This window comes from Microplitis demolitor, chromosome 9 (genome assembly GCF_026212275.2).
Source record: "Microplitis demolitor isolate Queensland-Clemson2020A chromosome 9, iyMicDemo2.1a, whole genome shotgun sequence".
NCBI lineage: Eukaryota > Metazoa > Arthropoda > Insecta > Hymenoptera > Braconidae > Microplitis > Microplitis demolitor.
In genome coordinates, this window is record NC_068553.1 from 5214467 (window position 1) to 5230734 (window position 16268).

The 16268-nt window shown below is 34.4% G+C and overlaps 1 protein-coding gene across 1 annotated transcript; it reads right to left on the bottom strand.

Annotated features, from left to right (window-relative positions):
• Window positions 1-14873: 14873 nt before the first annotated feature.
• LOC128668516 (uncharacterized) lies at window positions 14874-15905 on the bottom strand. Its single transcript, XM_053741664.1, has one exon. It carries the CDS (start codon window positions 15903-15905, stop codon window positions 14874-14876), a length of 1032 nt encoding a protein of 343 aa, XP_053597639.1.
• Window positions 15906-16268: the final 363 nt, after the last annotated feature.

Below are 16268 nucleotides of genomic sequence, written 5' to 3' on the forward strand. Positions count from 1 at the left end.
CCGTCATATTTTTTAACGGTATCGCGATGCAATATTTGGACAACTGGTCCTTAATAGTCAATATGTACTCATTCCCAGTCAATGTTACCGGCGAGGGACCCACGATGTCCATTGCAATTTTTTCAAAGACCGTTCCGGGAGTATCTGTAATTAACATAGGTTGCCGGGTTTTTACCCGAACCAATTTCTTTAATTGACATTCTAAACATTTTTGAATCCGAAGTTGTATGTCATCTTTCAAATTTTCCCAATAATAATTATGCTTTATACGATTATACGTTTTTGAAACCCCTTTATGACCTCCTATAGGCGAATTATGTGCCTCGAAAAATATACCATCACGCTCATCTACCGGAACGTATCTAATAGTGCCGAGACAGATAATGACTTTAATATTTTCCGTATCAAAAACTTCTTCTATCATAGACATTATCTCTATCCAAGGAATATTATCTATGTATTTCGAGAAAGCGAATGAAATAGTCTCTATTCCCTTTTCTTTTAGCATTAATTTTAATTTTACCAGTCCCTTTCCAATATTACTTTTTACTTTTAATATGGATTCCCCTTGTGTTCCCCGAATTATTAATCCGAAATGAAATTTTCGATTGACCTTTTGCTCAATCACCACCCCTGAGCTCATGGCTCTTATCGGCGGCAATCTATGTAATTCTTTGAGTTTTTGAGAGCCCTCATCGCATGAATGTCCGCTCTCATCAAGAAAGTATACTAAATTATCTTGTCTATACTGAAACAACTCTTTTGTTACTACAACATTTGGCTTATTTGACTTGACTTTAATGTCTTCTAATTTTCCGGTATTTCTCGGTACTGAAAAATTTGATTCATTATCCGACTGTATCTCGTCCTCAGAACTAGAATTACTACCTTGAGAACTTTTTAGGTCCGATAGGTTCAGCCGGTTTTCGCGAGACCCCTCTACTACCCCTATGTCTTCGAATCCACATCTATCGTTCTCTGAAATATCTATTACCCCCTTTTTGGGTCTACCCCGTTTCCGTTTAGGCCGTTCATTATTTTCTCGAACTTCTATACCTTTAACTGGGGGGCTTTTTCCAGCTTTATCGAAGCTGTCAATAACTCGCTGGAGTCTAGTATCTAGAGACTCCCCGTCATTTTCTTTTTGTTTCGCTTGGGCGCACGTTGTCACGTTTACTATTTCCGGAGGGTTTCGCGATAACGCCTCCGCATTCAAATTAATTTTCCCTGGTTTATGAACCACTTCGTATTCATACTCAGCGAGTCTTAGACGCCATTTCAATACTCTGGCATTACCATCTTTTGCGGTACGAAACCAGACTAAAGGTTTATGGTCTGTAACTACAGTGAATTTACGCCCGTACACGTACGGCCGAAAATGCTTAACTGCCTGTACTATAGCTAAAGCTTCTTTCTCGTACGTATCGTAACGTAATTCAGCTCCCCGTAGGACTCTCGAATAATATGCAACCGGTTTGTCCTTTCCGATCTCGCCCTGCGATAACACTGCACCCACGGCGATACCCGACGCGTCAGTGGTTATCAAAAATGGTCTCGAAAAATCTGGGTACTGCAAGACAGGTGCAGTACACAGTGTCCTTTTCAAACTTTCGAAAGCTTCTTGAGCCTCCGGTGACCATATAAATTCGCTATCTTTTTCCAATAGCGTCGTTAGCGGTTTTGCTATTTTAGAAAAGTTTTTAATAAACCTGCGATAATATCCGGTCAATCCCAGGAATTCTCTTATGTTTTTTTGTTTTTTAGGTATAGGAAAGTTTTGTACGGCTTCGAGTTTTGAAGGATCCGGCTTTAGGCCCTCCTTACTAATGACATGACCCAGATAATTCACCTCTGGCCGCAAAAATTCACATTTATCGGGCTGTAATCGCAAATTTGCTTTTCTTAATCTATGCATTAATTCGTCTATTTTTTTCTCATGTTCCTCTAAATTTTCCGCAAATACTATGATATCATCGAGGTACACAATTATCGAGACCCCCTGCAGGCCAGTCAAAACAGTATCCATTAACCTTTGAAAGGTCGCTGGTGCATTTTTCAAACCAAAAGGCATGCGAGAGAATTCCCAATGACCTTGTGGTGTGGAAAATGCCGTTTTATGACTATCTCTTGGGTCCATCTCGATTTGGTGATACCCCGATGCCAAATCGAAAACAGAGAAGTATTTCGACCCCCCCCAACTGATCAAGAATATCTGTTATATTTGGTAACGGATATGCATCCGTTATCGTCTTTTCATTTAAAGAACCAAAATCTATTGTCACGTAACGATTCAAATTATTTGATTTTATTTAGTTTTAAGTTAATTATTGTAATTATATATTCGAATTTGAATCGTTGCGCGGGCATTCCGCCATTTCGCCGATGGAACGGCAGTCCGTGCACGGTGCTCGCGCATGCGCAAAGGGTATGAGAGAGCACATGTGTGATTTAATTTATTTTTATAATTTATGATTTAAAACACAAACGCTTGACTTTTGTATATTTTAAGTATATATTTATAATTTTGAATTAGTTAGGATGCATAATCCAGCGTTATATTATGCCCCAACAATTGTCACCATATTACTTTGTTTAGACTTGTCATCCAACTGATGACGTCAAGTGATGTTTATTAGTTGGGCTATTATTATTTAATTTATTATCCGATACGAAAGATATAGATAAACCGTTCATATATTTAATTAATTAATTTTGTATCATTCAGTTGTCTGAGAATTTATGTTTTATATTTTATATTTTTAATTTAAGTGAGGCCCAGGGCTGACAAAAGTAATTAAAATAAAACTTAAGGGCGACGGTGGTGACATGTGTGCGACGACCAACAGGTAGAGGTTTAGATAATTAAGTTAGAAAGATACGGACGAGCATCGTGGATAGACGGAAAACTTTGTGCTGCTATTACGTTGCATTTCTTTTGTTGTAGTGAAGTTTTTTTTTTCAAAATAAGTAAAGTTCACCGGGTGAATTACTCCAAACAATTGATAATATCGTTTCGTTATTATAATATTTATTATTATTTTGCTGATTCTTGCTGCTTTTGAGTAAGTACTTTGTATTTCTGTTCGCTAGATAATATTTTTCATTTGGTAACCTCCCCCGGTAGTTGTTGGTCGCCGCGGAGAAAATTATTTATTTGTAGTTATTATTTATTTAGTGAATGATACATAAGGGAATTGTTATTAATTATCATTAAATATTATTTCGTATGTGGGTGAAAATATTTGGTAATTAAATATATTTATATATATTGATAAAGCGTACGCAACGTCGTAAAACGTTGCCGGTACACACTTATATATATATATATATATATATTAGTCGTATATATAGCTATACAGCACACGCAGTACTTATAAATTCCTCAAGCACTGATGTCAGCACTCGGATGAAAAATTCCCGAGTTAATATAATTATTATCTTTCTATTTTATTTAGAATATCTGTATAATATTATCAATTATTATTTACGTTTATTATTATTTAACATAATTGCATAGCATTATATTATTTTATTTTGATTATATGTACCCCAGCGGTAAAAATTATTAACGAGATTTTGATGCTAAAATTATTATTTAACTTTATATGTTATACACTTATAAATTGGTAATACCGAGGAATTTATCCTTTTGAGTGTGAGTGAGGAAAAATTCCGTGTCTTTCTCTCTCTCTCAAGCGTGTTGAGAGATAAAATAAAGTAAAATTATTATTATTATTCCTTTTTATTGTCTGGGAGAATTTAAGTAAAATAATTGGTTTCTTTTATTTAATAATTTAATTAACAGTGTTAATTAAATTAAATTATATTTATTTTGGGTTGAATTTATATAATGTTATTATTTTTTTTTATAACCATCGAGTGTCATTATTGTGGTTAAATTAACAAAAACTATTTATTGTACAATATTATTAATTATATTGATTATTGTTTAAAATTAAAATACGGAAACCAACAGCTGTCGGGGAAAATTTAATATTTATTTTCCTGGATCTTTTTCCTACTGCTTATTTCATTTTTCTTATATTACTTATTATTTGTAATATAATTATTTATTATATATTTACCACTTTTCTTTTTCTTATTATTAATCATTTTATTTTATTTTTCTCAATTGTTTGTCCGCTTTGTCGTGAATCACTTGCTCGGATTTTCCCTCGCAGATTTCCCCCTGAATTGAATTTTGTCCGTTTTAGGATAAACGGTCTGGCGCCTGCGTGCACTAACCCAGCCTGAGGAGCTGGTTCAGGCACTCCAAGAGTTCATTATTTATAATTTTATTATTATTTATAACTTATTATTTATTTTAATTTGAAGGAAACATTTAAAATCATTTATTAGTAATAGTTATTATTATTTATTATTATTATTTTAACACGTGGGTGACCGCATACGGTTTACCGGTTGATCCGCGTCTCCGTCGCGGAAATTAATTACGGTATACGTTATACTATTACTACGCGCCATCTTTTGTTCCCGTGCGAATCGGGTTTTTTGGGGACTATCCAAACCGGACTATTGTAAGGTGATTCGGAAGGCTTAATGATACCTGTTTCGAGTCCCTCTTTAATTTGTTTATCGACTTCAGTTTTAAGACTTTGCGGTAACCGATATTGTTTAGTTGTAATCGGATTATCAAAAAGGGTTGGAATTTTATGTCTGTATCCGTTACTAGAACCTAGAGGTTCTCCTGGAACATAAAAGCGATCAGAGTGTTTCTTTACTAACCGTTCTACATGATCTTTCTCGTCTTTATTTGGATAATCAAGTCTCAACAAATTTTTGATTTTACTGTATCTTTCTTCGTTCTCGCGATTTTTAGTAATTGTAAATATTCGTTTTGTGATACCAGAATTTATAGCTATTTTATCATTGGATACTTCTTGATCAATTGGTACAGGAGATCGTACCCTCTCTATCTCCTGGACAAGTAAGGTGGGGATTTTTACGGCCACCGTATTATTTACAGTATTATAGACTTGCAGATACGCACGCCCGTGATTAACGCGAACCAGACAACTACCTGCATATACCCCCTTGCAGATCTTTAACTTCGGAATGTATCCCTCTTTTATTTCGGGGTTATTTACATTTACAAAGAAGGTTGATTCACTGCGAGGCGGTATATACATGACACCGTTTTCGATCCTATTAGATTAAACGGAAATTTCTTATCCCCGATTTCCAAGACCCGATTTTTATAGTCGATTTTTGCGCCATAGGTTGTAAAGAAATGCGAACCCACTAAACCGGCGTGTGGGATTGCCATGTTATCCGGTATTATGTGACACACCGCTTCCTTTTCAAACAATTTAATAGTGGCACTACCGAGTGTCGGAATTGGTATATCAGCAATGCCGTGTAACTCTACGATATCATCAAAGTTTATCTTTGTATTTTTACTTAAATATTTTAATTTTATTAGGTTTGGTGAAGCACCAGAGTCTAACATCATGATTATGTCTTTATTTTTATCAGTCTTTCCTATTATTGTATATGGTAAATCATCGAAATCGGTGTTAATTTCGAGTTTCATTACTGGGAGTCGCTGTCTGATTCCACTTGTACGACGATTACCGGGCGTTTTTGTCGATTGTCCTGTCCCACGCCCGTGGGGAAGGACGCATTTCGGTTTCTCGGAGTATAATCCCGTGCTTTTAGCCATTTGCATGCGTCCTCGTTATGATTACTCATTTGGCAAAAATTACAATATTTTGTATTCTTATTAGAATGTGAATTTCGATTTGAACAACCCGGTCGGGTATTATTTAGTTTGCATTTAAGATTCGCGTATTTATTTTTATTATCGTTATTGTTTTTATATCGACAACAGTCTTTAGCTACATGACCCGGTATGTCGCAAATTTGACATTTAATTCTTTTTTGTTCTGGACAGTTTTTCGCAAAATGGCCACGTTTTTTACAATTATGACAAATTACGTTTGGATTTTGATTATGATGATTAGTAGTATTAGGAGGTTGAAATGAGTGATTATTAGTTCGATCATTTCTGTTATTAAATATTTTTTCCGTATTATTTGCAATAAATTTTACTGGTTTCTCGGGATTTTTTTTTGCTTTCCGCAGTTTTTTCCTCGTTCGGGTCGTACCTTATTTCTTTCCAGGCATTTAATTTTTTCTCGATTTGGATTGCACTTCTCAGTGCCTCTTCAACCGTCGCGCATTGAGGCATTCGTTGATCGATTTCATTAATTAAATTTTGGGTAAAACATTCGGCTACCGATGCGTCAGTTTTATTTTTAAACGCTCTAGCTTGATCCTCCGTTGCGTCCGAATTATTATATTCGTACCATTCTACAATTTCTTTAGCTTTTTTCCGTAACCTGTTCACGTAATTTATGACGGATTCATTTTCTTTTTGATAAATTCGGCCAAGTTCACCTTGAAGTTGAAATAATGATTTGATCGGAACAAAGACCTTCTTTAGGCCTTTTATTAACTCTTGTACCGTCGCGTAATCTGATTTGTTTAAAGATTCTTTGACATTCGAACTTAGTTTTGTCCCGTATAAAACCTTAACAAAGTTTCCTTCCGCGGCATTGGGTAACATATCTTTCGCGTCCTTACAGCAATTTACAAAATCCACTAATTCATGGGGATTACCGTCAAATTTGGGAACGCACATAAGTGCATCATTTAAAGAAACAAATTGGTTAGCGGTTAAAGCCATTATTTCTAAATTTACTTCGTCGATAATCGGATCGTTATTATTATTATTGTTAATATTAATGTTGAACGGATCGGTATCCCCAGTGATATTCACTGTTGTGACCGTATTATTTAAAGTCTCGTCGTCAACCGCGTCTGAATTATTTTTCTCCGGATGTGGTTCTTTATTATTATCGGACTCTTTAGTTTTTTCGTCCTCGGAACTTTCGTCTGAAGTCAATAAACTTTTATCAAGGGTATTCGCGATTCCAGAATCAGAAGATTCCTGGAATTTAAAATTACGTTTCGTATTTTGTCGTGGTGGTAAACAGTCCGCATGCGATGCGTTGCCTGTACTTCTCAATGAGTACCGAGCGGTTTCGTTACCGGACATTTATAAACATTTCTATTAATTAAATCCTTCATTCAATGATTTCGATCCCGGCTGAGCCCCCAAAAATGTTACGTCGGATTCACAATAAAAGCAGGCTTTGAGTCCTGACTATAATATGACAACGGTGTTAAGGATGCCAAATTATGAGCGAGAAACTCGACCTACTTTAAAATCGGACTTTGAAAAATAATATAATTTTCGGTCCTAGTCTCGCGACTAATATAATAGACCGGGGATCGGTGAAATCTTGGAATGAAGGTGATTAATCAATATTTTAATTCATGCTATCAATTTATATAATTATATTGAAAGAAGACATTACAATGGATAAATTTCTGACTTACTCGGTTTACGGGTTTGTTTTAGTCCAGAACAGCTAGGTAGTGGTACGGCCCTTCTCCCTTTTTGTGAGATCCTTTTCTTTCAACTCTGATTTTATTATTATTAACTTGTAACAATCGATATATACGTATCGCGATTTAACCATAATTATATATATATATAAATTTTTCATTTTCTTTCAAGAAGGGTTTATCAAACTGCATCCCAGCTCTTCTCATCGAGATCCTTTCACTTCTCGCAGGAACCAATGTAAGTGCGTGCACGATGAGTAAGGATAGACGAAGATCGACAGATATGATAATATACCTGTCTCCCTCTCTCTTTCTTCATCAAAAGGGACAGAGTCTATGCTCAAACCCAACTACGTATTTTAGCTGTATACTCATCTTGCATCCACGCTTACCTGCGTACATCTATTTACAATACAGTTATAAGAGAATGTGTATGTGTGTGTGTGTACGGGCGTAGTACCCAAAAACAAGTTTAGCTGTGACTCAGCGGGACACCTGCACGTGTGCACCGGACTTCTAATTAAAATTCCAATATATACAAAGATTCTATGGCCATCTCATTTCCATATTCCGAGTCACCTATGACATTTCGAAAGTCACCCGGATCTATGTACTTCCAATAGAGCATTTACTCATCCGCTGTTGTTTACACAAAAATAATATGATTCGATTTCCATATATGGACTTTTCTAATTTTTAGAAAGGTACCTAAACCGGATCCATGTACTTACTCATCATGTTGTTGTCCGAAATGATGAGATGGACCGGTTGGTTGCATAAGAAACCCTATGACTTTCCCATCAAAATTAGAGTATATAAACTGCCGAAAATCTAACGAAGGCAGTCAATTGCTAATCTGAACGAACCTCTGTCGGATCTCGAGTCAATCGCTAATCTGAACGAACCTCTGTCGGATCTCGAGTCACTCGCTCCGAAGTTCTATAAATTAAAATCTCCGATTAGTTCTATCGGCCCAAGTCCGATTAGTACCGCGAATCAGAGATAAAATCTTAATCGTTGTCCACGTGACGGTCCACCGCCTAGGCAATCGGGCTCCTTGGCCAAATACCTAGATTTTAATCTTGCAAAAATCGCGGTCGATTCGACTCATCAGGATCATCGGTCTCGTGACGGTCTATAGCCTAGGAAACCAGACTCCTAGATCGAACTCCTAAATAAAAATTAAATACTCATACTCGTACTCGACAGATAGGGGAGTGTATCCGCTTGGCACCCCAGTAGCTCCGAGTCCGAAAAGTGCATCAAATTCCGCTGAGTAAAATCCCTAAGCCACGGGCAGGGTCCCAGCGAATTAAACAAAAACAATTCTGCGATCATAAATTCAAATCGGTGAATTGTGAGAGAGTGTGATCAGCGAGATTGTAAATCACCTCAAGCTGAGTGGTAAGTTAATCATAATTGTTAATTTTAGTACACACATGTAAATAACATTATAATTTTATAAGAATATACAGGTTCTTTTTCTTTTTTAAAATCATCTTTCTCTTATTTATACCTCTTACTCTAACATTCCTAAGTTAACGGGTACAGAAAGAGACAGACGTAAAAGAACAGGGACTTCTCGAGGGCCCATATTCACCTACCTGCTTCCCTCTCGCTTTAAAATCCCTGACCTACCCTAAAGCCACGCAGGTCAACGATCGGGATTGTCTATCGTACTTCCACTCGTTACGAAATAGACTTATTTAGTAATCAAAACTTGCCAAATATTAAACATTCTCACACTAGCCACGTGACGGTCCTATTAGGCTCCTTGGTTGAGTAATAGAATAAATATTGTGGGTAATTTTACTAAATAATAAATTAATAATAACCCTTCGCCCGTCGCCTTTACTCTCTCCGATCGTGACATACTTTAAATATGATTTCCTGTAACTATCAAGTGGCTACCTGCCTACTCTGATTATTTATTATTATTTATTTTAAATATGATTTTTTGTAACTACCAGGTGGCTACCTGCCTACTCTGATTATTTATTATTATTTATTTTAAATATAATTTTCTGTAACTATCAGGTGGCTACCCGCCTACTCTGATTATTGGACTAATATTCTCTATTATCCAACCGTTCACTTTGAACCAAATTTTTAGACTGACTCCTTTTGTTAAACTTCAGAGTCTCACAGAAAAACGAGAAGGCGTTGTTTCATTATTTGTTCGGGGGAAAATCAGACCCAATAGAAAATCATCCTGGCCTTGACTTTCTTCCCACTTGTGTAGGACCCAATACTTCGGGGGTCGCACCATCCCCTCTGCATTAGTCCTAGGCGGGTTCTTTTGCCCTCTCTCTAGCTTACCTTTACTTAACTGTTTATGTACCTATCTTTATGTTTATTTATTTATTTATTTATTAATTGATTTACTTTCGTAATGATCTATTCATTAATTAGCTTATTTATTTATTCGTTTATTGGTTTAATTATTGATTTGTTTACTAACTAAATTATTTGTTAATTTCTTAATTTATGTATTTCATCATTTATTTATTTACTTAATTATTTATTTATCATTAATTAATTAATTTAATTGATTTTTAGTTTATTATATTATCTATTTTTTTAACTTATAAATTTATTCATTCATTTACTTTCATTCATTATCTATCTATTTGTTCGCTAGAAGTTTCAGGTTTCTTTACTCGGTCTTTCATTTCTTTTAGTTTAAATTTTCTATTTTATTTAAATAAAGTATTTCCATTACTTCCCAAAAGTGGTCTGGAGAGTTTCACTTTTTGGGTCGGAGGACTCCCAAGCAGTGGAAACATAAATTTTCTATTTTATTACCACTTTTACGAGTTTTCGTAGAAAAACTATAAAAAGTGGTGTTCGGCCTTATCGCGGGAGTTATGCAGCTGCCCTTTTTTAGAGGACCCTACATCGCTCCCACGATCTTTTTCTTCTATAACGAACAACTAAGGATAAAATTTCTCTAAGTTATTTTAGTTTTCCCAGAACATTTTCAATTAAGTATTTATTTTAAATGTTTAAATTTTCGAATTTTATAATTATGTATGTATGTGGGATGAGGATGATCAGACATAACAGTGGTTAAAAAAAAATTTTTTTTTGCAAGTCTTACAGTGTTGAAAGTTAGTCTTAGGTATCAAAATAAAAATCCTCCTGGAACATCTATTCAAAATCTCAATTCTACCAAGAACTCAGCTAATATCCGTTTTTTTTTGTTTAAATTACATGTAAAAAACTATTTCTAGTTTCATACAAATAGAGGTATTGAAATTTTTTTTTATAATCAAAGTACATTGTCAGTAGGAAGTTTATACCTCTACGAAAGATCTCTAAGGCGTTTTTGTCCTCAATCAAATACAAAAAATGTTATGAAGCTTTGAACAATAGTAAGTTGAAAAACAACATATGCATAGTTTAAAAGCAAATCTTTATAATTTCATTTCATATATATGCCTAAATAAATATCTGGTAATTGTTAAAATTCCTGAAGATAATTTTTTTTGCTATGCAATTTTCAAAAAAAGAAAAAATTATTTAAAAATTACAACTTTATTTTCTTCCATTAAAAGAAATAATAGTTATAATAGAACTATTGACTACAAAATGAATAAAATTACAAAAAAAAATGTATTTACAGTTGTATATAATTCAAATGTTTACAAATTTCATTTTTAAATAAAAAAAAAAATTAACTTTTATTAAAAAACTATTAATCATGATCAAAATATGAAATCATACTTTTTTTTATAGTTCAAATCTTCATAACTTTTTACCTATTCGGAATTTAAATAAATCATTTGAAAGTTTTTTGTAGATAATTAAATTTTCTACAATGCCGATTTAAAAAAACAATAAAAAATGATTAGAAATGATTCAAAATAATTAAATTTTTATACTATATGAATATACATTCATTAAAGATTTCAACAAATTTCACAAGAATGAATGAGTTTTATAAAAAATGCTACAGTTAAGTATAGGCTTTAAACACATAGATAAAAGAATCTATGGGATTTTATAGGCAGGTTTAATTGTCTTCCGAGGTAGACATTACATTTTCAATGCACGGAAAGCTCTCTGCCAGTCATTTTTTTTGGTCTTATCTAGATTAGTTTCTTCAATAAAGAATTACCTTTTAATGAAATTTTATCCGATAGTTTTATAATGACGGTAAATAAAAAGGAGAAAACAACTCATCGAATATTGTATTATTTATAAAAATCTTCTGCCATTTTGGAGAGCTGATCACATTATGATTTGTAATTTGTACATATTTTTCTGAGGTACATCTGTCGAGTTCGTCTCACATAATCTTATGAAAATCTTTACGAAGTCAGTTTATCATATCTACTACTTTTCTTTTTTTAAATTGAAATTATTATAATATTTATTACAATAATTGTTACAATATAATTTGCCAGTTATTTGAAATCCTTAAACGATCTTTAAAAATTCATATTTGAAAAAGAAAGTTTTACAAGATCACGGATTTCGTATGTAATAACATTTATGATAATAAAATTATTTTAAGAAGTAAATCTTGAATATTTAACATTTTTATGATTTTCAGAATTGATAAAGTCTCTAAAATTGGAGTTTTGAGCACGAGCTTTGATCGAACTTTTTTTTTATATGTATTTGTACAACTTTTAAAAGTGAGAGCGAAACAACAAAAAAATTTTTTTTTTAGGCTATAGTTATACCTTAGTTCTTATTTTAAATATTTCGAAGGCCCTTTGAGTATATCTTATGAAATATATTTAATTAATTTAAGCTTTGAAACCAAAATGAATTACCAGAGCTTTCCTGCTTAAAAAATCCGATACCGACTGTTACCAATGTTGCTCGGCAGTCAATTATCATGCGTATGATGACAAAATACTGTCACACTATCTTCAGAGCTGGTACCTTACCGTATACTAGCTCTAATGATAGCATGACATGTATTTATATGATGATCATTCTGAGGATTTATATATTCAAACAGGGGGTAGGACGAGCACTTGCGAGAAGCTCTGATGTCACTACCATCTAGCGGTTTAGTTCTTCCCACACCCCTTCTTTTTTAGCGGATAACGTCATCCAGCGTGTCTGAACTCGCTTTTTATGAGGTAGAGTGGGGGAAATGAAGCTGCGCAAATGCTTGAACATCATCTTCTGGGCTGTTACTAAGCTCATATTTCAGACCAAGTGGGGGTAATATGAACCTGCGCAATAGCGTCTTTTATCCCGATTACATCATCTTCTGCGCCGTTAACCGTTACTAAGCTCATATTTCAGTCCAAGTGGGGGAATATGGACCTGCGCAATTGCATCTTTTTACCCTGATTACATCATTTTTTACGTCATACAACAAGCTCAAACTTGGTTTTGCTGTAACAAAGTGGGGGAATAAAGAGTTTAGCGGGTGACTCTCGCGTCCATATGCATCAGCCTGCTCAAGTATTTTTAAGTCGAAACAATTGCTGTGCTATTTAAAACCTATAAAAAAAGTGATTATCAAATGGATCGTCAAAATCTAAGGTATTATAAAAAAACATATCTTCTCAATTAAACTAGCGTACATATTTCTCATTTGCAACTATATACCTGAACCACATCTTTACAGACCCCATGTATGCACTGAACGTTGTGAACATTCAGCACAAATCGAGTTCGAGGAAGTGAGCGAAGAAGAAGACAATTACATTCATAAATTACTTACTAAAGAAAAAGAAATTGACTTACAAATCTTATATTTGAAGAACTTATTACTATCTTTTAAAGATCGTAAAGACTACGAACAAGCCTGTCACAGAATCACATACGTTATAACTCACTTAATGTTCAAAGCTACCTCATCAAAATATAAAGTGTAGACACCTCAAATGGATCAACTAAGTGAAGAAGAATTAGACTTTCTAATAAACCATCCGCCAAACGCTGTATTTGAAGCCGATTTATTAACACGTTACTTTGAAGAACCGAGTCAAGACTACATTAAAAGGTTTGTACGTGATATTCATCTTTTACAAACTAATTTGAATTTCATTCAAACTAGACGCGATAAAAACGTGTGTCCATACTGTTGTGCATTTAAAGACTGTAAAAAAACTGCATCAAGTGATTGAAAGTATCGAAAAACTAGAAGAACGTATCAACAAGAAATAAAAGACAATGGAATTCATCATAGATTTCGCAGGGTTTGTTATGCCCGATGACACCCTAGTAGTGAAAGAATTGTGTGTGGTTGACATATATGAAAATTCCTCAAAATACAAATGTCAACATTTTATCTTTCAACCACCATTGGAGTATGATGGAGCAATTATGCAAGAAACTTTAGATGAGAGTGGGTGCGGCCATGGTATCCGGTGGGACTCAGGTGAAACACCATACGACAAACTTCAAGAAATTATTAAAGATAGAGTAAGCAAAGCAAGTTATATTTATGTTGATGGAAAGCAAAAAGACAAATGGTTGACGATCATGACCGATTACTCCGCACAAATTATCGACATCCAACTAATGAGACATTATTCATGTGAAAATGTGGATCGCTATAATAAGGTAAAATGTCCGCTGAGGCTATATCATCGTCGAAGAACACATGCATGTGCTTTTCAAAATATTCAACAATTAAAGCGTTGGTTTCTGGAATTCTGGGGTGACAATCCATCATACGAATAATCTGCGCAAATATTTTATCAACTGTCTGATTTGAAAAAAATGCATAAACGTGATATCGCTTGCCTTGATTATCACTTTCTTCTACGTTTTGCGAGGACCCAAATACGTCATGTCTACGATACACTTCCGGTGGCATTACAGAATAATGATAAAATAAGAGTTTACTCATTTTGTATGGACCACTACCCAGCTACTGGTGGCGATTGGGATATCTGTGGAACATGGCTTTATCCATACCGAAAAGATTGCCCAAAGTGTATAAATAATAGTAATCCTATGAAAATAATAGTTCATAAAACAAGTTAAAAATATATATACAATTTAATTAAAATTATGTTATTGGAATGTATCAGGTTAAGATTATAAATAAAACGAATTGATTTATCGATAAAAAATGTTTATTTATTTATTAAGTTTATTTTTTTAATCAATACAGGTTCTATAATATATCTTGATCTCTCTTTTCTAAGTTTAAACCTTCCTCGATCTCGAGCCATTTGCTCCCATTCACCTTGTCTAGCAGTTTTGTATGCATAACTCCATGTATACATATAATGTACAGTTGGTGTCAGATCAAATTGCACAACCATGTTTCAAGTCAATTTTCGTACAGTGCTGCTGATAGGGTTATACTCAACGATACGATCGTGGATTATTAAACAATAAGCTGTTGTGTTTTGTGGAAATTGATTCGTGGATTCAAACTCCAATCGAATGTCTACTGGTCCAGATTTAATTGCCTCTTTCTGCTTAGAACAGTCTATAACACAGAGCGGAGCTTCTTACAAAAATTTCTGCTTTGTTAACAGTGGCTCAGCCTCTTTATTATAGTATGAAGATTGGAAATCAGTGTACATACTGTACAATAAAGCATACTGATTGTCGTTTATGTCCAAATTCAGATCTCCGTACGGATAACTCTGTGAGTTCAGGAATAACCTTACGTTACGGAGCGTACAATGATCAAATCGACTCGCATTCTTCTTTGCGTCGTTTTTTCTTGCTGTTTGAAATCCGAGGATGACGTAACGTGGCTTCTCCAGTTGTGTTGATGTTTTGACATACCAAATATGTTTTGATGTTGCCGGTAACAGCGGATATTCATTCAATTCCCAGGTTCGAAAAATAATTGAGATAGCCGGATCACTTGTAATATAATTTAATGCTTGAATTTTTTCCTTGTCTGATAGGGTGATATACGGTACAACCCACTCGATTTTTTGCAAAGTTAACTTTACTTCCTCAGCTCCCGCTGCTTGTTGTACGTAAGCATTAATGTCACTGTTTGAAATCGTAAGAACTATCTCTAGCTGAACATTCATAAGGACTTTCAGATAATCTTCAGCAAAACCACTTAAAATATTTAGTGGAATCAATAAATCAAAGCTTCCTGCAGCGTTTGTTAATTTAACATCATCTTCCATTACCCAGCCAGCATTCTCCAAAGCACTCAACTGATTTGGACTGAATGATACATAACCTTTCATCAGGCTTGTTATACCAACGTTGCTACTTCGATCAACTTCAACAACATTCATAAGTAAGCGGAATTCTTTAATCATGTGGCTAACCCCCATATTAACCAAGTTGGTGGTGGCAGCGACAGCAGTATTATCACTCTTGGTAAACTTCCCAAGAATATGGAGTGCACTTTTGCTAGGAAGTATGCACAAATTTTGATTTTGGATTGTAATACAAACTTCATCATTGTTGTTCAAAGTCGACGATGCATACGGTTGATGAGCATGCAGTTCATAGTGAGCAATTGACTCATCGAATATAATTGGTCGTTGAATATCTAATATATTAGCCATTATTTTTTATATCCTCGGTCACCTACAGCACCTTACTTGTTGCCTTTCTCGTAACTGCCGTACGGTGTACTACCTTTTATGCTTGGTGCCGAATATTTATCTTTGCTATTTTTAAAATCTGTGCCGTATTTACTTTGTTGGTTCTCTAAATACTTTCTCAAGTTCTTTGAAGCTTCGTTATTGGACATTATACTCAACAGCTCACCACCTAAGTCTTTCGACACGGGATTATGCAGCAGAAATTAAATTTTATTTTGTGAATCTTCCACGTAAACGTAGTCCGAGACTTTTCAGGAACAGCTCGTTCTGATGTGTTAACGCCTTGTGAGGTCTTCTTCGACTGATTGTGCTTGTCCATGTTGA

Coding starts and splice junctions, on each gene's coding strand:
- LOC128668516 (XM_053741664.1), bottom strand. CDS start 15,905: ATGGCTAATATATTAGATATTCAACGACCAATTATATTCGATGAGTCA.